This window comes from Symsagittifera roscoffensis, chromosome 4 (assembly GCF_963678635.1).
Source record: "Symsagittifera roscoffensis chromosome 4, txSymRosc1.1, whole genome shotgun sequence".
Taxonomy (NCBI): domain Eukaryota; kingdom Metazoa; phylum Xenacoelomorpha; order Acoela; family Convolutidae; genus Symsagittifera; species Symsagittifera roscoffensis.
In genome coordinates this window covers 68374401-68399746 of record NC_087065.1, presented here as the reverse complement: position 1 = coordinate 68399746, position 25346 = coordinate 68374401, and the positions used below count along the sequence as shown (strand labels likewise).

General features: G+C 34.3%; 1 protein-coding gene across 6 annotated transcripts in view; it reads right to left on the bottom strand.

Moving 5' to 3' along the window:
* Nucleotides 1-5480: 5480 nt before the first annotated feature.
* The window catches only part of LOC134843550 (histamine H2 receptor-like), an 80222-nt gene continuing 60356 nt past the window's right edge, over nt 5481-25346 (bottom strand). For all 6 annotated transcript variants that reach the window (XM_063859664.1, XM_063859665.1, XM_063859661.1 and 3 more), the window contains exon 3: nt 5481-6938. In XM_063859664.1, coding sequence (XP_063715734.1) covers nt 5733-6938 — 1206 coding nt within the window. In that variant the 3' untranslated portion in view covers nt 5481-5732. The remainder of the gene's footprint in view (nt 6939-25346) is intronic.

Here is a 25346-nt window from a genome sequence, read left to right as displayed (position 1 = left end):
AAGTCGTAATACAAACCCAAACCAAAAACATTTTGATTTTTTGAAAAAAGGACACAACCAAAGTAACATAAGAAAGACCAGAAAAAACCAACATAAAATATTATCACATAACAGGACCTCTCAAAGAAACAGCATGAAATCATACTCCCACTCCTGGCCTAACCCACCAGAGAAGGACATCCTGAGCATGCTTATAGCCGGCCTAACCCACCGCGCTACACCCACGCTTTGTGACCACACTTCAATTTTTAATAAGAGGTACTCAAGGGTGAGTAACGTTTCAAAATAGCTGAACTAAAATAAAACGCTTTTGTGAAAACAACTAACTAAGATCATAATTAAAAACCAAATTAACAAAAATTTATAAAATGTAAATTATACTATGCAGTATATAGATCATACACAACAACAAAGACGAACATTCAAAGACTAGACGAATTTAATCACATTCAAACAAAAGAATGTCTAAACACAACCAACATGCCGTCCACAATCACGACTCAAAGGATTTAGAGTACGACTTGACTTCGCAGAAAATGATCGTACAAGACATCCCTTCCAAACACGATTTTCACGCCATTCCCAGACGAGGCTGCACACAGAACAGTTCTCTACTAATACAGAAGAATCTGACATAGCAAACCATTTTGAAATCGGAATGATTTCATTGGGGATCAGAGTCGTTGTCGAATGACAAAATAACCATTTCCTATCCCTGATTCCAACGTCCTGGAACGTTCTTCTTCAAGAGGAACCGGATAAGAAAATGATGTTCGCCCAATACCAACGTTCATCATCCATCCTTCAATTACAGAAAGAGAGATAAATCTAAAAACTCTGTAAACCCCGGATGGGTGGAACTTGATCTAAAATACATTTTGTTATTGGATAAATTAGATATTTTATCACTATAAAATATTTAATTTTAACCAATCATATTCCATCTAACTAGCAACCCACTTATTTGTAAGTGCTGAAATTACTTGTAATTTCAGCACCAGAGAGATTTGAATTTAACTTAGAAATTAGTTACCTCTCCAAGAGAACTTCAGCAGTCGCAATAAGCCAGTATACTCTAGATCTATTGAGCCTAGCAGAGACTAGTTAAACACCCTGAGACTAGTAGATATAAGAGTAAGATTAGGATCGGTGTTAGACTAAGAAATTGCACGAATCTATCCGGCCGAAAATAAGATAGCGTGACGAGCAGACGATGTACCCTATGCGAAATTACTCTATGAGTTAACCATTAGGACATAACTCATTGGGACAATTAACGCGCGATATAATTCGCGCTATTAACGCTTAAGCGGAGATTTAATCCGTCTTATAAATCGTTCCAAATTGGTTGAACGAAGCTTATTTGCCATAATTGGTTTGTTACAAGGAGCGAATACTATCCTTTTGTACTTTATATGGCGTGTGGGGTGATGATTTCATAAAAAATTTCAAATTTTAGAAAAAAAAAATTTTCATTTTGTTTTATTTCATTTAATTTTTTTATATTATTACTGCTGCTCCATAAACCTTAAAAGTCAGTTGGAACATTCAGGGCTTCGCCCTGATACGAGCAATCTTGTTTCATTTTTTGTCGGCTCCGAAATTTTTGAAAACATATCAGTGATTAAGGAGATGTTGAGTTTGGCATTAACAAGCCTACATTGAAATGATAATTGCTTGAAAATATATGTGATTTTTCCAAACTAGCTTACTTTTGTTCCGTTCTGTTTTTCAAAATGTTAGATGCATCAGTTCTTGCCAGGGTTTTTCTAACGAGACATAAATTAAAGAATAATAGTTTCTCTCCATTTTTTTCCACATGCCATTATGCCATTATAAAAGATTTGAAATCACGATAACATTAGCATTCGACTGCATGCAATGTACGCTAATTAACGTGCATTTTAATTTTTTTTCTGCATACAATTCGAGACAAATCATTCAAAATTGAATGGGAACTTAATGAAAGTCAACATTTTGAACTTAAGGCCGATATTGTATCAATCAGTGCGTCATTATGCAATTTGCCCCAAAAATGTTTTATCAAACTCAATTCGATTCAGTTATCTAGTAAGCTCTGGAAAAAATGAAAAATAATCCAAAAAGTTGAATTTTACATAGTAGAATTGAGCGCGTCTCATGATATTCGATTGAATGTTCCGACTTTTGAGGAATCTGACTGAGTTTTTGTGCTCGTCTGTTTTTTTTCTCCAGGTAATTTTTGACTTTTAACTAGCCATCTTTGACATTTTTCTTTATTCTATGTTATTTGAAAAGTTTTGTTCTCTGGAGCTCAAACTTACAATGATATTTTATTTGTGACCATTTTTCATAAAGTTCGGCTAATTTAGGATAATTATTACGCGATATATGCCTGCGAAAGAATAATTCGCTCCAAATTTTTAACAGAAACTGAACTGTTTCATCATTCAATGCTTCGCCCTGATCCGCAAGCAGTTTTTTTTTATTTCTGCAAATTGCTTAATTGACTTCTGTTATATCAACATGCTGCTACTGGTGCATAGACATTTGTGTCCAAGACATTTGTGTCCTTGACAAAACAGTCCGAAATGATAAAATTGTACCAGACATTTATGTCCCAGACAAAATTGTCCGAAATTGTTTTGCGAAATTAATTTCTTTGATTTGACCTTGTGATCTTTAATGCTTTGTTCTTTTGAGGTTGTTTGATCGTTCTTTAAGTAGATTTTATGCGTACCAATTAACCATAGAACAGTCAAAATGAGACAGAACTTTCAAAAAAATTTTGAAATTTAAAAGCGCATTTGGCCGAGTGATGAAGTCATAAGTCTCAAGGGCAAAAGGTTTGAAGTTCAAATCTCGGGCTCGACAAAAAATTTTCGTAATTTAGTCAATATTTGAAATTAAAAAACCCAAAAATGGGTAAACTAGGGCAAAGTTGAAATGGGTTGACTTGATTGAGCCAAAAGGGAAGAGGGTGGGAAAAGCTTGATTACATTGATCATTTTGTCGTTTTCAAATCGGGTCTAGCTCAATTTTGAAATTTTCTGGGAAAAAGTTCAACTTAGAAAAATTTATTGAAAATTATTGCTTCGCAATATCAACTTTGGAAAATAAATTGACTTTAAATTATAGTTTGATGTTGCTGCTGCACCCTTTTAGGAAACTCAGAAGTTTACTTGGGTCGTAGGCCGCAACCATTTCTGAAAGATTTTTGTCAAGTTTGACATAAAGAGGTTTTTTATAACGTGACACTCTTTGCAGGAGGAAACGCTCGCCGCTGTGTGTCACTTTCAGCAACTCTGGCAGTTCAAAATCAGTTAGGGATTGGGGTTCCTGCATTCTGGGCCGTTTTTCCTGTTTGACTCTATTAATTGTCCTCTGGTTGGCAGAATAGCTCGGGATTACTGCTGCAGTCTCTCTGTTGATGTCTCTTTGTACGGAAAGAATTGTTTGACGGGGTGGCTCATCTGACACAACTGCTCTTGTTTTGAGAGCTGTCCTGAATTTTCGTTTTTCAATATCGGCTGGATCGGGAAAATGACTGTGTTCATTTATGATAGTGACGTTATCTTGGAAAGTGCGCACACGGCCATTGCATTTCGATAAAACACATCGCCACGAAATTGAGGTGTCTGTTAGAATTCGATGTTTGAAGTATGCGTATGCATCATAAACTAGCATTTCGTTGTTTTTATTTGTCATAAGAATTTCCATTGTCAACACGAACTCGAGAGCAATAACAATGAAATTATGATCTCTCGTGTCTACGTTTGGCAACATTATCAATCAAGCAATAATTGTGTAGGTATGTGTAAATGATTTGAGTCCTGTGTTAATTTCATCTCTAATTTGCTAGGCGAAGTAATTTCTGGTCTAAGTGCTCAGTTGCGTGGCCTTATCAATTTAATCCTTCCTATTGAGAGCTTATCAAATTAATCCGGTCATTAACTAGTGTGGCAATAGCCTGGACAATTTTGGGACAATTTTGTCTGGGAACCAAATGTCTTGGACACTTTTTGCATTTTGGACTGTTTTTGCCGGGACATAAATGTCTGGGACACAAATGTCCTGACACGGCTGCTACTATATAAAACACCAACTATTTATTTAGAAACAATTTTTAAACGGTTTGCAAATTTTTTTGGAGAATATACCCTTGTTAAAGTTTGTTGGGCTACGTGAGGGGCTGACTTGAATCTAATTTTGTATGTGATCGACTGGGTATTTTTGGCGTAATTTCTGATTAACTAAGAAAAGCCAAAATTACCTATTTTTGGGGTAAAATTTTGGGCCCGAATTTCGCCAAACAAATTGCACCATATTAATTCTGCTAAAATTTGAAGCAAGTTTTGTCTTCATAAGGTTTCACCTAAACTCCACCCAATTTGAGAAAACGCGTTTTAAATTCAAGTTTAACGCGTTTTGTCCAATTAATTTAAATAAGCACTGTAATACTCTCACAATTGAACATAAAATTAAACAAAATTTTTGAAAATGGATCTCGAAACTCGAACTTATTTTCATGAACCAAATTGTTCACGGCTTTGATTTCGTACAAGCCTTATGTTTAGCATTCGCCCTAACAGATATACATTTCCCCAAGCAAAAGTTCGAAGCAAAATAAACTTTTGGGAAAACAACTATTTTTCTTCCGGCGAGAACTAGACTGCCAATGTTAAACTTTATGAATTACTAACTGATTTTAACAAAATGGAAGTTTAAAAATGCCAGCTAATTACTCCAGTACCTGTTTTTGTTCTGACCAGGGGCGGATCTAGGATTTTCACCAGGGGGGGGTGGATTTTCAAAAAAAATTCGAAATTTTTGTCCACCTTTTTTTTAGGTCGACCAAAATTGATAATTGATTTTGTGAGCTCTCCCAAATCACTACAAAGACCCTGTTTTGACCGAAATTTCTGCGCCGCAGGCAAAATTTTGAAAAAAAAACAGGCCAAAAAAGACGTTTTTAGGCACTTTTTGGAAAATTTTTACCAAAAAATCGCGTTTTTACGATTATTTAAGCCTGAGTCTTTTTTCGCTCATAAAACATGAAACAATTTTCAAATAGTTTTTTCATCGAATAACATCAAACCGTTTTTTCCTCATAACATCAAACAATTTTTTATCACAATTAGAAAATCAAGATTTAGAACCACATTTCTAGAAAAACTTTGAAAAAATAAGTTCAATTGGGTAAATGATTGGGTAAATTGTAAGCCAATTTAAATAATTGAAATTGAAGATTCAAATTTTTCGAAAACTCATTTTTAAAAAACTCATGCAAATTTTTTACTGAGGGGGGGGGGTTTCTAAGGTAGATCACTTAGAGAATGTACGGTTGATCTACCTTTCACAATGCATGTTTAAATTTGATTCCTTGATTGTTCAGCTAATCTCGTTCCTAAAAAAAACGCAAATCTCAAACTTATTTTTTTTCGATATAAATCTCGAGATTTGAACATCGTCACAAGCAACAATTAATTTTTGACAATTTACAAGGTAGTCGGGGGCTGACAAATACTTTTTTCTGTAGCTCGCAAGCGATGATGATTCTAGTTTTTAATGTCCGTCTTTTGCTAAAATTGAAACAATTTTCTAGAAACGTTTTGATTCAATTCATGATAGTAATTAGTACATTTTCATTATCGCAATAGCACCAAAATTTGAAAAAAAAAATACACAACAATTTCAACCAATGGGATAATTCGATTGACGATTCTACAAACTATTAGTTATTGAAGGTTACTCTATACGCATGTGTTTTCTTCGACGGCGCAGACATTCGCAGAGTTTTGAGCATTTATCGAAACCTGCCCGTTATTCAAATTTACGGGCAGCATCAGAACATTGGAGCTGGTTTTCTTCGAGTGGCAAAATTTCTCTCCATTGCTTTCGGGAATCTCTTTTTCGTTCGGTTTTTCACCCGAAAGATTATTCATACTGACCGAGTTTCTCAGCAGCTGTCTCGGAAAAATAGACCCCCGCTTGGTTGCGGGTGGCAAATTGAGATCATTCTCGTTCAAGCTCGATATTTGCGGATTCAAGGCAAGGTTGCATTGTCTGTTTATGTTTTTGAACCTGCAGCACAAAATCAGATAGTAGGGGGTTCGAAACTCCTGGTTGAGAAGTCCATATATGATAGGGTTTAAACACGAATTGCTGTATCCTAACCAGAGCAGAACCGAGTCTACCCAAGGAGGCAAATCCACTTCCATGAAAGGACGAAGAAGACTTATGACAAAAAATGGGATCCAGCAGAAACAGAAAGCTCCCATGATGAAGCCAAGAGTCCTTGCAGCTTTCGTTTCATTGTTGAAGTTGTTCTTATGAGCAGCCAGTGTCCTTTTCATGTAGTTCCTCGACTGAGTCAAAGTGGAGATACTTGAACTACTAAATCGGTTATTTTGACTTGAACACGCAGTTGTGTTTGAAATTTTTTTCTGGGGCGTTTCAGATCGGAAAGACGGAGATTCAGTTCCAGCTCGTCGATATTGCGACTGATCGTTCCTGGTCACTTTTGTGCTTCTTGTAACCGAAGGGGAATATGGACTGCAGTTGCGTTTAGTGCTTCGGCTAATTTCACTTGCCTTTTTAAACAGCTGCAAGTAGACGAAACACATTACTGAGAGAGGCAAGTAAAACGCAGTGAAAGTTGAATAAACTGTGTATAATTTATTCTGGCTGACCAGGCATTGTTTCGTTTCCAGAACGTCCTCGTGGCCGAAAAAGATCAAAGGTGGCAAAGGAATCATGATAGCTATGGTCCAAGCTATGGTGATTAGAACTGCCATGAACTTGTAGGTGCGGAACCTCTCGTAGGAAAATGGGCGGGAAATTGCAAGGTACCTGTCAATGCTAATCATGCACAAGTGCACTATCGAAGCAGTGCATGAAATCTGGTCGACCGAAATCCAGGCATTGCAAAGAATCTGAGAGTTGAAGCTCCAGTATTTCTGAAACAACAGTATCAACTTCAACCAGTTTGCTTCTAAAGTTGTCAGATATGAAAATTTACTGCTCGTTCTTCAAGTATTTTTGAGAAATAATGAAAACAACAAGTGATATATAAAAGGTTGATTAAATATTCCGTCAGTTGAAAAACAATGAGCCAATTGTAGCGGTTTTAAAAAGAGAAGGTTGGGATTCGAACTTAAAACCATCATCATTCAAAATTCCTTTTTAAATATTGTTTTAGGGGCACCAATATACTTTGACTCTATCAGGGGTGGGGACACGGTCAAATAAACTGCATTTTTGGTGAGAAAACCTTTCAGAAAAGTCGAGCAAGGATGTTTTTGACTTTAAAAAAATTGCCTGCCGCAGATAAATTTCTGACAGTAAGATATCTTTAGCTGTTTTCTAAAGCTCGAAAAATTTATTTGGTCGACCAAAAAACAACAACAAAATATTCGAACACCTCCCTTGCGTTGATTTTACATCTACCCCTTTTTACAAAAACTTAGCATTGGACGTTCAGCTCTGATTTATACTCGTTTTAGTTCGGACATTTTTTGTTCAGATGCTCACGTCTTTCGGACAATTTTTTCAGCCGATTGAAGGGTTTTCACGGAAAACTCGATAAAAATCAATTGTAGTTCCTATTAAAGCCTTATCAGTCGTAATTCAGATTTCACAAAAAAGTTGTTTCAGTGTTAAAAAACCAAATTAAGGGCTAAGCGGATGCAATTTACCATTATTTTTTAAACTATATCCCCCCTTTGGTACCTACTAACGAATTGTCACCCCTATTATGAACTAATTCAACGGTTAAGCATATGCGAATTTTCTACCAAGTAACGAATCTCCCCCTCCCCTTTTGCAAAATGTGGAAAAGGGTAGAAGAGATCAATTTACCCTTCATTAATAGGACAAACTACAAACTTATAGTAGGTCCTACAAATTTATAAAGCATGAATGGTTCATTAGTTTATTTTAAAAGCATAAACTATATGCGAGTCATTCAAGTCGATTTCAAAATTTGAAAAAAAATCGAAACTGATTTTTTTTTTCAACGGAATTTTCATATGTTTTTTAGATCATGTTGTGCTATTTGGACATTAAACGGATGCCCTTGTTTGAATAAGAAAACGATGAAAATTTGCAAGTTGGACAATTTGTTCTGCAATTACTGAACTACTTCATTAACTATCTAGATATGTTAGACTCTGCTTGTGTCGTTTTTTTATATTTCTTTTGACATTTTTCGGTATAAGGAAATTGATAGAGTAATTCATTTCCTGGGTTTCAGTTTTGCCAGCGAATGAAATGTCTTATTCTCGTTATTTGGTAAGTAAATGGCGATCAAATTTCTTGTGCCTTTTTACCCTTCACTAAGTATCCTTCACTTACGTAGTTCAGTATCTCTTAGATTAAACAGAATCTAGTTCAGTGGGGATTGAACAGAATCTTGCAAGTCGCGCCGTTGTCAATCGGGGACCAAAATGCATGATCGTGACGAGATTTGAGTCCTGAAAGTCTAGTCAAACCAAATTGGTCGCAAAACTCTGACCATAAAGTGCCAGGGAAGGCCACGAAGGCGACGGGCCAACAAACAGTAATCAAGACTACCATTCCAACTAGGCAAAAATTAATATTTTTACTCAACATAACAACAGTCTGTCACTGTTTTTATGCCTTTGCTGCATAATTCAGATGCGGCTTACGTTATTCTGATGTGACCTGAACTTCAGCTTCAAGATATGGCGGTTTTTACATCGAGTGGTTTGTTGAACATCCACCACAATCCCGATACATAAAATATAAAGTCACGGCAAAGCACGAAAGTGCACAAATATCACCACGAAAATGAAAGCTCGGAAAGAAATATACACATGACAAATAAAAGTCCGATAAACAGTATTCAACGTTAAAATTTTTTACAGTGTTAATTTAAATTATCTGATAAATTCGAATAAAAATTTAAACGCGTTTTTCTCAATTTGGTTTTATTTTAGAAAAAAATGATGAAAACAAATTTTGATTGGAAATTTAGCAGAATTAATATGGTGCAAAATTAGTTTGCAAAGTTCGGACCCTAAATTTTAACCAAAATCTGATCATTTCTAGCTAGTTTTCAGTTAATCAAAAGTTATGCTGAAATTACGAAGTCAATTGCAGACACAATTGTTTCAAAGTGAACTTCTTTTTTAGATCGACAAAACGTAAGAAGGGTATATTCTTCTAATTTTTGTATAACAAAGTTTATTTTCCTTTCGTAGCCAAAAAGTGTCATTTACACTATGTTTTATTTTTCTTATGTTAAATTTTTAGCCCCAAACTTTGCAAAGTATTTTTTCATTATATTGATTTTGCAAAAATTCTAATCAAAAAGCTCATCATAGTTTTTTGTTTGAAGTGACTTTTATTTGATGAAAACTCGTTTGAAGTTTATAATTTTGTTCGTTTTGTCCGGAGGAATTAAATCAGCATTGTAGTCATAAACAGTTAATGCAACACGCTTTGTAAATTCTGAAGCAAGAAAAAACAGACATTCTTAAATGCAGTTGTTCAATCTAAACGATATTTTGTGTTATTGAAACTCATATAATTTAACCCGCGAAAAAAAATCAGCCTGCCGGAAACGAAATGCGAAAAATTTACAAAATATCATTAATTCTGTCGCAAAACGGTCTCAACAGATTTTTTTTTGTGTCGAGAAAAATTGGATATGAAACGTGGATTATATGGCAACCAATAATTTTTGTAAAACGTAGTCCACACAGTTACAAACAGCAGCCCCCCTTTCCCTCAGAACTTCGACCCCTTCACTTCCGTACTGTTTAAGCTCTCCCATGTTTGATTGACCCGACCTAAAATTTTTCCTCAGGCCTCGTCGAATAAAATTTTGAGGCATCGTAGACTAAATTTAAGGAAACCGCCCACGGTTTAAGCTACAGCTTCCAAAAAGTGCTCAAAATTTTCTTTTTGCTTAATGCGGTGCCGAAATTTTAACTTTATAGGGTCTTTTTGAAGTTTCTGGAGATCTCAACGAATCGGACTGGGCAATATAGAATTTTCAACAAAACGTTCAATGAAAACCGCGCCCTCATGTAATTTCTTTGATCCACATCCCCGTTTTAGCAGATAAACTATCAAATTTAAAAAAAAAAACAATATTTTGTGAACTTTTGGTCACATTAAATAGTTGTCTTAAAAATCAAGTCTTTTTTTGGAATTTATTTGCTGCATTGTAAGCTTGAGTAAGTTAGAATTATATTTATCCTTTGTTGGAAAATATATGTTTGCTGGGGGTGTTTTTTCATCAACAAGTTTACTTTTATCTAGCAATTTTAGACGGATTTTTTATTATTTGAAAAATGTTGTTGTCCTTGGCTCAAATTTAAACAGTGTGATTGTTTTTTGTAAAGGTTTGGGGGCTAAAGAGAATGCCAATTTTGCCGTTTTGGGAAAATTAACGCGCGATAAATTTCGTGCTCTTAACGCGTAAGTGGAGATTTTATACTTATTAGAAATCGTTTCAAATTGGATTGAGGCATTCTTTTTGGTATATTTATTTCTTTGCTATATGCCAAATATACCACTTTTTACTTAACATAGCGTGTTTGACCTTTTTTTGTTTTTTTTTTGAAAACTTCATGATTTATTTCATTTTTAATTACCCTCAAGAAATCAAAACGCAGTCCGAACATTCAGGGAGTTGCCCTGATACGAGCAGTTTTCTTATCAGTCATGTCGAAGATAGTCCATTTGTATTATCTCCCCATATTCCAGACTGTGTTATTTTAATGAGCAAAGCTCTTTTTTGCGACTCAAGGCCAATTTTTTGCGTCTAGAACTTTCTCATGGTACCACTATTGCAGCCGAAATTGGTCAGGCTGTAGTAGACCTGCAGCTAGAGGTCAAGTGAGAGCTTGTCCTCACACACTATCATTGCCATGGAATGTGATCGAATACGCGATCTGACGGTTTCAAAGTAAACGCCTTACGACTACACTAAAAGCCTCTACCATTTATCTTTTATATTCTTTTATGATTTTATATTAACAAACAAACATCAACAAAATGCTACACAAATATCTTTAATAATGATATCGTTTATAGACTATTTCACATCTCTGATTCTTTTTTTTTCGTTTTTTAAAACCGAACTATCTTCAAAAAACAGAGAAATTATTTATTTGTTTCGTAAGATAGCCGCGTTGAAAAAAAAACAAAAAAAATCAGATCTATTAATTTTTTATATGCAGTGCCTTCGGGGTATCCAATTTAGCATGCAAAAAAAAACATCAAAAAGAATTGAAAAAAAAAACACACTCTTCGCCTGTGTTAGTTGAGTACAAAAAATTACGTAGGTTCGCCTTTTGAAAAGAGTTACTTCGCCAATTGATAATATTTAATTGTTTTGTGCGCAGTTTGATACAACGATGGCGATAGTAGCCAGACGAAACAGGAAATTTCGCTATTAAATGTTTCCTCAATTAAGTTGTGATGTTAAATTGGAGTCTCATTCGCCGATGTCCGGCAAATAAGACGACAGCTGCTGAGACGACAACTGCTTTTGGTGGGACTTTAAGGCGACGCTACACACAAATTCTCCGGTTAAGATTCTGAGAAAAAAAATTTCTTAAATTCGTGATGTTGAATTTACACGTTTCAACTCTCATTTGTCGTAATAATGTCGTTTCGTCGTAGTGTCTCGTCGTCTTATCTGTCTAGCACCTCATTTGCCAAATTAGTCCTCATTTCCTTCCATTTGGCGATTTTCAGACAGGAAGAAGCAAACTATTTGACTTATTCATGTATAAAAAGTCAGACTTTTTTCTGCTTACTTAAGCTTCGTAAGCTGTAGTGTTAGCAAGTATATGTTATCAAAAGGTATTAAGTAATCCAACTAAGCAATTAAAACTGAGTAATTTTCAAGTAAAGCCAGTTAATTTGGTTTTACCAGCTTTTCCACAGCCCTAAAGGATTCATAACAACCCCAAGGTGCCATAAACAACGGGTCTTCAAGGACAAAATAATATGAACGCATTCAATAAGTTTGGACTATTCAAAGTCAAAGGTTACATTGGAAAATTTTTCGTCAAACTCATGAAAATGTATGGCTTAAAAGGTTGAAATCATACTTAGATGACACCATTGGAAAAAAGAAATGAATGGAACGTTGTATAGAACGTTGTATAAGAAAGTACTGAAAAAAATTCTGACTAGGTGCATATTTTTTTCGAATTTTGAAGATAACAGAGAATATATACGCTTATAACTTTTATTCTGCACCAATTTTAGCGATCAAGTTACCAGTTTTTAACGAATTTTTTCTTATGTCTAGAAAATTTTGAAAAGATTTACTTGAGGTCGAACAAAAATTACTATTTTACGCGCAAGTGTTTGTGTTTTGTTGAAAATTGACAATCTGAGCAAACTCGATAAACGATTGCGGGCTTGAAAATCATATAAAATGTTGAAAGCTTAATGCGAATTAGTCATGCCAAAAAAACTATTGCGCAATCAAAAAAATCGAAAATGAATTAAAAGTAAGCTATTTGTCTCCTTAATTCCCTGTACGATTAAATTTTTTGGGAGCGTATAGAACGTTGTATACTAAGAACGTATTAAATTTTAGCAAGAATTCTATATTCATTTATTCAAATTCAAAATTATATTAGAATCTAGCTACAATTAAGTTCAACTTGTTCCAAAGGCGAAAAAATATATTCCTGATAGTCGAAAACTTGCGGTGAATGATATTGATTACGACAAAATGAGACTAAAATAACAAACTCACCTAAAAATGTTTCAAACTTATTATTACACTTACAAAGGAAATGTCTTGTAATCCGGTATTAGACTTTTTTCCCGTAAACAACTTTTCTTATAAAACTTTCATCTTGCTTTAATATTGAATGCTAAGTACTTCCGTTGCTAATTTAAAAATCAAATATCAGGTATTGATAGAAAAAACATCTACTCGCCTGTGTGCCTGAATAATACTCTAGTCTCTTTTTAACTTACCATTTTTCTTTTTTTTAAAGACTTTTTGAATTTTTTCAAAAACTACTCTCCCTGCTCTTAGAAATTGGAATCAACCAAAACAAAAGAATGAGGGAAGCTTTTTTGCATAATTTCTATTCCCAAACTTTTTGACACAAAAAGTTATGGACCTCTGAACATCCAAAAATTTGATTTCTTGACGGTATTTTGAGAGTTTTGACTTTTCTGGGGATTCATCCTCCCAAATCTAAATTTTTGGGTAAAATTTAATTCACCGGTTGCTTAAATTTGGTCTGAATATGCAGCTATGCACAAATGTTTTTCCACATAAGACTGAATTTCTCGAGAATTCGAGAATTCAAATTTTTCGGTTATTGTCAATTTTTGAAAACTTTTTGACTTCTCTCAAAATTAATCCTGCCAATTCTGGTATCAAGGGTTAAGTTTGAGCAGCCAGTTTTTGAAAGCCTACTTTTTTAATTGGCTACACCCATTTTTCTAGAAAGCACTAATTAACTTCAAAAAATTCAACGTTTTGAAACTTTTAATTGGAAACTTTTTGATTTTTCTCGAAAAATACCCTGCCAAATTTCGGGTCAATTGCTCAATCGAAAAACTCATTTTCTGGGAATCTTCTCTGTTCCAGCGGCTTCGACAAAACAAAAATTATGAATCTCGGAATTTTTCAACTTTTGACCGTTGTTAAGAAACTTTTTGACGAAAAAATTTTGACTTTTCATAAAAAATATCCTATCAAATGTGAGATAAAAGCTTCGATCGAAGGAACCGATTGCAAAAAAATTTCTACAGAAGCAGCGACTCCTTAACTTTCAGAGAAAGTTCGTTTTAAGACAAAATTTCTATGTCTTGAAGTTTTTTCAGTCTTCTCACTTATTTTAGAATAGAAACAACCACGATTTTGACAAAGTCCAATTTTTGAAGTTACCCATTTCATACCGCATCAGTAAAACCAATTCGGAAAGAATCAAACACGTACTTCCAGCTTTAGTTGGGCCTTTAGTTAAATTTTATCGAGTAAATTTTGGTTGACTTTGTTTTTTCAACAATTTTTTTTTTCGACTTCTTATTTTTTAATGTTTATGTTGTATCACAACAGATGCGTAGCTACGCTCTGCCTTTGTGTGAATGTTTGTCTGCAATCGTATCAAAAACACTGATTTTGGCTAATTATATCGGACCAATTTACAGTTTCAGACAATTTCGAATAATTATATCGCGCCAACTTACAGTTTACTATTAACGCGTAAAGTTAATTGCCCTAGGCAAAATGAAATGAGACGAGGTAATTATTCCAAAATAGTTTCATGAAAAATCATGACGTCAAAAATGGGAGATTCTGTTAAATTTTTGGTTTTCGTATTCGTAACAAAAGAAAAGCAAAAAGAGCTAAGACACAGCAGAAGACAAAGTTGGTACTTGCTACCCAAAAATTCAAATTGAACTGAATTACTTTTTATTGATATTTACTTCCAAAGAAGAGTAATTCGGATTTGATAGTACCAAACTTTAGAACAAAATTAATTATACTGCAGCTGAAACAAAATTTTCGGTGACTGGCACGACCAAAAAAAATGATTAAGACCAAAAAAAGAAAAAGTTGCGATTAGCGCAACCATAGCAAAAGTGACTTCCACGACCGTTGCTTTTATCTTATTTATAATTTTTTACACGATTTTTGAAATAAGCGACGGAATATTTGTGCTGACAGTGGTTTTTGTTTTCTCCAAGCAAATTAAGATTTTTTAACTAGCAATTTTTGGCAACTTTTTCAACTCAATTAAATAGTACCTTAAGCTCAAATTACAAAAATTTCACGTGTGATTTTTTTTTGTAAAATTATAGGGGTTTATAGATTGGCAATTCGGCCCATTTGGGACAATTAACGTGCGATGTTTTCCGTTCTATTAACGCTTGAGCAGAGCTCTAATCTGTTTCTAGAAATTGTTCCAAATTAATTTGAGGCATGCTAGTTGGTCTTATTTATTATTTATTACTTTGATAAATGCAAAATATCAATTTTTACTTCATATAGCGTCATGAAAATTTTCATTTTTTTAAATCGAGAGTTTCATCAATTTTTTTAAATGCGAACACTACTCCATATACCTTAAAAGGCAATCAGAACATTCAGGGCTTTGCCCTGACACGATCGGTTTTTGTTCCGACTTTCGATACGAAAGTAACGGAATATTTGTGCTCGGGGTGGGTTTTTTTTTCTTCAGACAAATTTCGACTTTTTAACTAGCCACTTTTGACGGAATTTTTTTATATCATTCAAAAGGTATTGTTGTCCTGAGCTTAAATTTAAAATGATATTTCACCTGTGATCATTTTTCGTAAAGTTATGAGGGTTTAAAGATTGCCATTTTGACCAATTTGTGACAATTAACGCGCGATATAGTTCGCGCTATTAACGCGTAAGCGGAGGTTTAATCCGGCTTATAAGTCGTTCCAAATTAGTTGAACGAAGCTTATTTGCCATAATTGATTTGTTACAAGGAACGAAATCTATCTTTTTGTACTTTATATGGCGTATGGGGGGATGATTTTCATTTAAAAAATTTCAAATTTTAGAAAAAAAAATTTTCGTTTTTTTATTACATTTAATTTTTTAATTCTATTACTGCTCCACAAACCTTAAAAGGCAGTCGGAACATTCAGGGCTTCGCCCTGATACGAGCAGTCTTGTTTCTCTTTACTATTCAATTTTTGCGAGCTATTTATTTTCAATTTATTTTCAGATTATATTGTGTCATTTTTTTATTTATTTAAAATTGTGATATCAACCTTAAAATCCAGCAACTTTGATCTCTAATTGCCACTTCTCGGAATGTTGCTTGATCTCATGAGTAACTTTCATGTCCGATTTTGTCTAGACTGTCGCGATTTTACCGCCAGTTTCCTGGTTGTCGCTACTTTATGTCCAGACTATCATGACTCATCTTCATTTTTTACCATGAGTTTCCAGACTTTATCACGACAACTTTCAAGACTATTGCAACTGAAACTCTACATAGTCGAGGGCTTCGGCCCGGGTTTTAATAGACGTGGAACTAAACCCTAGAAAATTGTTCGACTTTCCGTTTGAAAATTTAGTTTAAAATTCAGCTTGAAAGGTTCACAGGCTCTCTTCGAACTCTAGCTCTAATTAAACGTCTTTTACATGGTAATGCTGGTGGTTTGAACCGTCAATAGCATCTAATATGCATATGGCGTGTGAATAATTGAATTATCCGATTCTAATTTGATCTCAAGTTTAAAACGCGTTTGAAGGGAGAGGAATTACGAATTTTCAAGTTATTAGATTACTTTTGCGACACTTCAAAGTGATTTCCAAGCGAAGACTCCCGTGAAAGTGGGATTAAATTAGGAACTTAATTTCCAACAAAATAGGAAAAATTATCAATCAGATGTTTTCCGATATTTTAAGACGGAATATTAAGAATATTAATCAAAACTCTGAATAAAATTCAGCAATTTTCATCAATGATATCAAAAAAACTCGGCCGAGGCCAGAAGCGGTCATTTTGGCGATTTATCAAAAATTCATTAAGTTTTGACTAGAAATGTTTGTAAAATAAAACACTTAAGGAGAACTTTTGGAAAATTTTGGCAACCAGAATTGAAAGAAGCGTTGCTCCTCCACATGGCTAGCTACTGACTTTAGGGGACTGCTAGCTTAATAAGAAACCTTCAAAAAATTAACAAAAACGTTTCCATTTTTCCTACCATTTTGGGAAAATAGCCCAAAAGGGCTCAAAGCTTACAGCGTCGAAAAAACAAGGAGGGTTCGAGATTTCTTGACTAGCCTTCCTGCCGTCTCTTTTATTTTAAGTCTTTCTGATGTCGTTTTTTGTTGAATTGTTCGTTGACGTGGCTGAAAGATTATGTTCTAGAAAGCCTAGAAATTTTTGCACTGTTTGGTAAGGCAATGAATTGCCTTTCCGACGCTCCTTATTAAGGTTTCATCGCCAATGATTACTAAATTGACTTGAAATGGTATTTAAATATCAGACTGTTTGTTCACAATGGCGCTCACAAATTTTTCAGCTCATTATAGCCATCTACTGCTGTGACATTTTGTTATGACCTATCCGACCCGAAATTTTTATGTTTTTCTTGCGGTTTGGAAAATGTTACGACGGTTCATCCACAAGGAAAAGGACCAACATACAAACTATTCAGCTGCTCACGGAGAACCACTATTTTGCTCCTGTTTAAGACCTACTTGCGTTTTTTTTTGTTATTTTTTGGGCTGGGTAATGTTATCTCACTCTTAAGCAACCAATCACAGATCACAGTGGGTTTTGATTTAACAATACTTCAACTAAAAGGCGAAAACCATAACCACTTCCCCTTCGTTTTCAGATCGAATTGAAAGGTTTAAAATAAAAGGTGGAAAAGTTGTTTGAATATGTATGAGAGAAAATAAAAGAAACACATTTTCCAATATTTTCTATAAATATGTTGGGAATTGTGACCTTGAAGATCAGTTTAGATAATACTAATGGATCAAAAATATTTGAAAAACTCATTAGAAGCAATTCTCCTCCCCTACCTTAAAAATCGGTCTAAGAACGAAATACTAGGACTAATTTGTCTAAAAACTGGGATAACCTTTCAGAAATTAGGACCAAAAGTGTGACAAAATAATTCATGCCCTGGAGGCTCATGCCCAGATTGAACATGGATTGAAAGCCCAATCTATTCCGTATTTTCCTTCATTTCTCAAGAAAAACAAGTGCCAGCGGAGCAATTGTTGAAGTTTTCCCATAAAGAAAAATTTGTGTTGTTAGCATGAAACTTAAATATCACAGAAAAAAAAACATATTTAACAGACTAATTAACTATTTTGATGTTAACCCTGAAGTTGTACAATCTATGTACACTAACTAGGAATTTAAAAAAATCAGAAAGATAATGTGCATAATTAAAATGTCTGTTCTAAAAATATATCGAACAGTGGAATGATCGACCGATGTTCGATTCGTAACATAGTAGGCAGGTATCTAATTATTACCTAAAACAAAATGAACAACTCACATCTTTCCCCAACGGGAAAAAAATAAAATTTACAGTTAACTAAAACTAAACTCTATATAACCCATTTCCCCCTTCAAATTAGAGTGAACAAAATTTATAAACTGCACAAACAAAATGAACAGCTCACAACATAAACATTTGAAAAAGTTTCAATGAACAAAAGGAAACCGACAAAAACACCAACATGTTTTTTTTTTAAAATTTCAAAGTTAGAATTTCAAGAAAATATGCCCATGGAACTCTTTACGTTGAACACTTTTTCAAGAAAATATGCCCATGAATGCTTTACGTTGAACACTTTTTTCATAAATCAAATTCGTGAAAACTAGATCAAAAATTAATTTTTTATTCCGCTGGAAATCTGAAAACTGAAACCCACTTTCGAAACTAGGAGTCGTTCAAGTTTTTCGAAAGTAGAAGTCTTTCATGGACTCAACACGACTTTTATGAGTGTCTTTACTACGCCACTGACACTTAGAAAAAAATTTTGTTTGGTGCAAATTTTGGTAAATAGTAAGCAGTATAGCCTGGACAAATGCATGCGGGAATTTGAATCAGCTCTAAGAAACTGTTTTAGCCTGTGGGATAATTTTAAACACAATCTCCATTTTATAGTTAATTGGCCGGCCAAAAGTTCAAGCAATGAAAAACTCAACTTTTCACATCTTATGAAAATGATCAAAGGCTTCGAAAAAATTTAAAAAATAATGCACAAACAAGAAGAAAGGGGCACGTTTCAGCCGCCAAAAATTTCTCTCTCTTAAAATTAGTGACCTATTTTGCCGCCCTTAAGTTTTGTCAATGAAAGTTGGAAAAAATGTGAGAGGGGCGAACCGCGTGTAGACTGTTGTATTTACGTAATTTGATTTGTCAAGAAAATTTTTCATATGAAACATTTTTTTTTGGAGATTCACCGGGGTTTAAAAATTGCAAACTTGTTTATTGTGCTGGTTTATTTTGCAAACTTGATTAACGCTGGTTTTTTCTTAACTTGTTTTAGGTAGCGGTTGATTAAAATTTCAGAAATCATACAATATTGAACTCGGGCAAAACTGATCTCAAAGACAATGAAAATTTTAACAATATTTTAAGTTATTTAGAAAAAATTAACTGTTTTTATGCAAAAGCATTAACTCATACAGTTTAAAAGGCAGTCAGAAACTTCAGCGCTGTTAATTTATTTCTATATTTAGCCTTGCAATTTCTGATAATCTTTTTTCTCTTCTCAATAAAAAAAATCAAACCGTAAATGCGATAAAATTGCTGTACAAACATATTGGTATTAAATCATTTAACTCATTAATTATCCAACTCTTCTCAGAAACATTGTCCATGTAATTTGGCGGCTTTTCTTCGCAATTTTTTCCCCTAAAATTTCAGTTATAAAGTCCCTTATAAGCCGTAAAATGTATGAATTATGAAATTTTGGCAGACTATTGAGTTTTCTACAGAAACCGAATTTGAAATTGATTTAGTTTGACCAAAAAAACTTTCACCAAATTTAATTCCGCTAAAAGGCCACGGGCGTGCCCAAAATTAGCATTTCTAAATTTCGGAGAATAATTAAGACGTATATAAAAACATGTTAAGCAGATGAGAAAGAATTGATAACTTTTATCGATAATTGGAAAAATTGATGAACGGATGTGGAGAGGGCTCAGAAATCGAGTATGAAGAAAAATCAGAATAGACGAGGAAAGCAGACTGCATCAATTTTTGTATCGAAAAATTGGGATTTTGAGGCAATTGAGGATATGAAACACTGGTGAGTAATGAAAGGAGGTTCAATAATCCGATGTACCAAGAAACTGAACTCGCATATGCATTAATTAGTCTATGCGACCGGTTAGCGTCCTTATTTCCGTGGCAATCAGCATTTGTTCCAAGTCATTTCAGATGGGGGTGTGGCCGATCACTAATTTTGTGCGCAAGAAATGCATGGCTTTTTTTGCTTCAATTTAGTCTGGAGTTCCAATGCTTTGATTTTTAGACGCTATTGCTTGTATGCAGAAGCGGATTTACGTGGTGCCCTTTTTGTAGTATTTTGAGATATATATTTTGGCTAATGTACCTTAAAAGTTTTGTAAAGGCGGCTTTGGCACCAATATTTACTAATTTTGAGGGGGGAGCACGCGCCGAAAAAAACGCGATTTTTTTATCAACATTTTTTGTAACCTGTTTTTTTTTAAATTTTTTTTTCGGCACAGAAAATTTGGCCAAAACAGGGCCTTTTTAGTGTTTTGGGGAGAGCTCAGAAAATCAATCAATTTGGTTGATCTGAAAGAAAATGTCGACAAAATTTTCGAAAATTTTTAAATTAAAATCCGCCCCCCCCCCCCCCCTTGAGAAAATTCTAGATCCGCCGGCATGGAAATTAAGCAATTGACATCAAAAAATTGGAAACATGAATTTGCATACAAATTTTTATGTTGGCAAAACTAGACCTAATGCTTGTAATTATTTCATTTAATCGTGGGCAGCGTTTTAGAAAATCGGACAGACCTTTTTTCCACCATAGCTTGCTAAAAATCTTACGCATCGAGCTGCATACTCAATTTGCAATGTCCATTCAAATGTTTCACGTCCCTTCAATTCTTACGTGAACAGAAAAGTCGCCCTCCTTCCTTGATGATGGAAAAAAGCATCAGAATTGGATTATCTAGTGAAACAATGGATTCTGCATTTGCAGCGTTCAAGATGATCAAAGAGTCGCAGACTAAAAAAAAACAATTGTCTTCAGAATCTCTGGTTCAAGATTGCTTACATTTTGAATTCCGGAGAAAAGCGGTGGAACATTTACGCCAGTTTATTTGATTATTGTGACACAAAAGACGCCAGATAAAAATCAGATTAGCTATCAGATAAACCAACAGATGAACCAGATCATAGGCTACTTTTCAAATAGAGCCAAATGCTTCCATTTTCCCCAGTGCATATAGCTTTTTCTTGTTTTTAAATTTGTTCTGAAAATGGAGAATTAAAATTTTTTCGCAATCTTTCAATACAGTAATGTCAATCAGAAAAAAAGTTTTATGAGTTAATGCGAGCAGCTATAGTGAAAAGGAAGGAGCTTGAGTTTCAAATTTCACTTTAAAGTCTATGAAATAGTTTTTTAAACTGCTTTAAAAATTATGAAAATCCCGCACGCTCTATGCGTACAAAATACAAATTGATGCAATTAGAGTCGATTAATGTATTGATAAGACCGAAAGGCTCGCCTCAATTGAATTTGAAAACATTTTTGGTCCGGATTAAGTCACCCATTACAAGCTGATAGCACGGAATATCTCACGCGTTTATTGTACCGAATGTGGCCAAGTTTCCAATTTTCAAACCCTCAAATTTTTCCACATATTGTCTCTATAAAAGTTCAAAATTGTCTAGTTTAAGTTTGAGAAAAAATCCAAACAAAAAATAATCCATCCGACGCAGCTTTGATACAGATTTTGTATCAGTTTTAAATCTAAGTAAGAGCATAATGTTCTTAGAATTGCAGTTTTTGGCTCTCTCTACCATCAAAATTAGTATATTGGCGCCTAGGGCAACTAAAGAAAACTTTTAAGGTTGGTCAGCCGTAAATAGCTGTTGTGAAATAAATTGAAGGTGAGAATTTAGGAAAATTTTAGTAAACAGAACTCTGAGGGGGAAGTCGGCTGTACTGCTGCGACCCTCGTCCACGGTACGGTTCTGGAAGCTCGTATTTTATTATCTGTTATCAAAAAAACTCTGCCTTCAAATTTATAAAATTGATTTGTAAGATACCGAGAACATTTTTTTAAAAATGGGAGTCAGCAAATTTTATATTTCTTACCACTTTTTTGCTCCGACCGGCGAAGGTCAGGAGGAACTTGAGATTAATTTTTTTTTCATAAAAAAATCAAGTACTGAAAGAAAAGTTAATGTGGATTGACTGATATATGTTGAAAATGAAACTTGATGTTTTTTTGGTTGTCACATCAAGCTGTTTTTTTCTCATTTTTTGCTTGAAATGAATTTTTTTTGAAAGTCAAAAATTATGAAGAGACAAAAACGATCACTTTGATATTGCAGTTAAAGCAAATGAAAACTATTTACTGAAAACTTAGTTTCACCCTTTTGGCATTTAATTTTCCCAAAACATCCCTGTTCCTTCAAAACACACCGTCTCACATTTTTTTGAAAATTGTTTCGAATAATAACCATTCAGCATAACGAAAAAATGCCAAAGCAATCACTTTTTTGTTTTCACTGGATGCTTCCAAGACAAGTTACACTAAATTATCGAAGATAAAACCCCAGGACAAAAATCTAACCGATAAATTTTCCCATAACCGATAAAAATTCCCAATTTGGAACGATTTAAAGACGGATTAACTCTCCGCTTACGCGTTAATAGCGCGAAATATATCGCGCGTTAATTGTCCCAAATTGGCCAAAATGACAATCTTTAAACCCCCATAACTTTACGAAAAATGATCGCAGAAGATATATCTTTTAAAATTTGAGCTCAGGACAACAATACCTTTTGAATGATATAAAAAAAATTCCGTCAAAAATGGCTAGTTAAAAAGTCAAAATTTGTCTGAAGAAAAAAAAACCCACCCGAGCACAAATATTCCGTTACTTTCGTATCGAAAGTCGGAACAAAATCATCTACAAGTGATACACTCGCCAATATCTCTTTTTAACTACCCATTCTTCTCTAGTACCTATACACCCAGCAATATTACAACGAATTACAAATTACAATCTTTTAGTCTGACAAAATTAAGGCCAGGGGAGTTTACTAAAAATTACGTGTCTGTACAAACAGTCTTATACAAAACAGTCCAATACAAAACAGTCCGGAGAAGTATGAAAATGAACGAAAAAATAGTCCGAAAAACAGTCCCAAACAATAATTGTTTTAACAAGCCGGCTGGCCGGGAATTGTCCTTCGTTCAACAAACATAATGAACAAAACAGTGACCGCTGCAGTCGCGCCAACGTGTTGCGAGCTTGCCAACAGAGGGTAGAACTTAATACACAATTTAGAGCCAATTATCGCCGCGAAGCGGCGACGCGCGCCCACCGGCGACCTTAAGCCGGACTGTTTTGTATTGGACTGTTTTTTTCCTCCATTACATGATTTTTCGGACTATTTTGTATTGGACTGTTTTGTATGGGACTGTTTTGTATATGCACCAAAATTGTGAAAATTGTCATGTACTTTAAATGGCGTGTGGGGGGATGATTTTCATGAAAAGTTTCAAATTTAAAAAAAATTTTTTTTTAAATTTTAATACATTTAATTTTTTTTAATGTTATTACTGCTCCATAAAACCTTAAAAGGCAGTCGGAACATTCAGGGCTTCGCCCTGATACGAGCAGTCTTGTTTTTATTTTAGTGAGAAAATCTTTTGTTCATCATTAATAATTGCATTGATTAATTATATAAAAAAATTAATGGCCTAAAGTTTTTCAGATTGCCATTAATCAATAATCTGTTCCGAGTTTGAAAAAAACTGAACAAATTGAGTCAAGTATGTGTTCTAAAAAACCTGCGCTGGAACATGTTTTTGCGAGGAACCCGTTTTTTTGTTACAATTTCTACAAGAAAAGTAATCAATTGACACTTTTTTAAAACTTTTTACTAGTTTATGATCGTCCTTTACATCTGGATTTTATTGGAGAGAATTGAACAGCGTAAAAATCTAAGCGTTAAGCTTAATTCCCAACGGATAAGACGCCGGTCGAAAAAAGTTACCTTCTATTGAGTATTAAAACTCATGGTGTAAAGTTCAAAACCTGGTCCTAATTAAACCACGCTTAAATATCCTGAGTTTTTTTACATGTATAGCACACTGATAATTTAGAGCTCCCGTTCTCTCCAACAATTAGACCCCAAGGGGGCAATTCTAAGTCATTTTCCTCATTCCCACGACAGCTCTTAGTTATCCCGGCGGCGCAATTAGCAGACAACTGATGTCACGACTGTCTTTTGTCAACATCAGGCTCTTCATCTTCAAAAACGATTACCTCCGCTTGATTGGCCATGAAAGTGGATGACCCAAATTTATGGCCCAATCCAATTACCTAATTTATAACTTCTTTTCAAACCGACTGGATTGTTGAAAATGCGGAAGAAATGTCCTTATTTATCAAGGATAACTTTCTTTTCAAACCGATTGGATTGTTAAAAATGCGCATAAAATGTCCTAATTTATATCAAGCATGACTTCTTGGATCGCCCAATAGACCAAGTTAAGATCCCCCTTGCTCAGCGTTCAATTTGCTAAGCGCTTCGTTCTATTCTGATTGGCTGAAAATTCGAACTCAGAAACAAGTTAAAATCCTTCCGCTGTGCGGCTTGGGGGGGGGGGGGGGGCGTGTTAACTTGGCTTAATTTTTTTTTTCAAATTATTGGAATGTTAAAAATGCAGAAACCTTATTTAATTTATCAGATTTTTTATTTGCGTTCTGGTTTTCATGTCAAATCGATTATTTTTTTTAATGGATGTACAAAATGGCCTCAGTCATTATTTTGGTTCACGGTCGATTAATTCAAATAATGATAGCTTTCAGCGCATGCTTCAAGAATGAACAAGGAGTGAATTGATTCAGTTGATGAATTTGAGAGGGAGTTGGTTTTCAAGTTCATTTTGCTGACAAGGCTGATGCGGGTCATAAAAGGGGCACCAGTTTAATGAGAGCCGTAAAAATGGAAGCGACGTGACAAAATGAATTGAGCTATAAATCTTTCTGGGGCAATAAAATGTTGTTTTGTTTTGAGCGAAACTGGTTTTTATGTCTGGTTACGCAATCAAACCGGACAATAATTCAGATACGCAACCTGGGCTCGCAATTTGATGACAGGCATCTGAGAGGATGCTGTTTTCTTTGAAAACACAATCTTTATTGTTTGCAGACGAGCAAAAGGTAAAAAGACAAATGTATTTGAGATAAGAGGGAGATTTATAGCAAAATAATTTTTACAATTGAGTACTGCATTTGATTAAATCCAATCCAACCAAGTTTTTTCCCAAACTAGAAGCAAAAAAATGTATATTTGCGCAATTTTCCATCCATTTCAGACATTAAAAAAACTGATAGCCATAAAAATTTGAGTTAACTGTACACGTATTGCACAGTTTGAAAGATATGATGCTATGATTTCGAAAATAATAAAAAAAAATTACACAAGGTTACTTCAGACACCTTAAAGAGCAGTCGTATTTTGCAGGCTTTCACCCTGATACGAGCAGTCTTGAATACAGCGCAGTAAGAAATTAAAAAGACCTCAATTTTTTTTCTAAATATTCATTGCGTAAGAATTCACTGATTATACTCAGCAATGATTATCCTTGGCACAACTATAAGCCTATGAT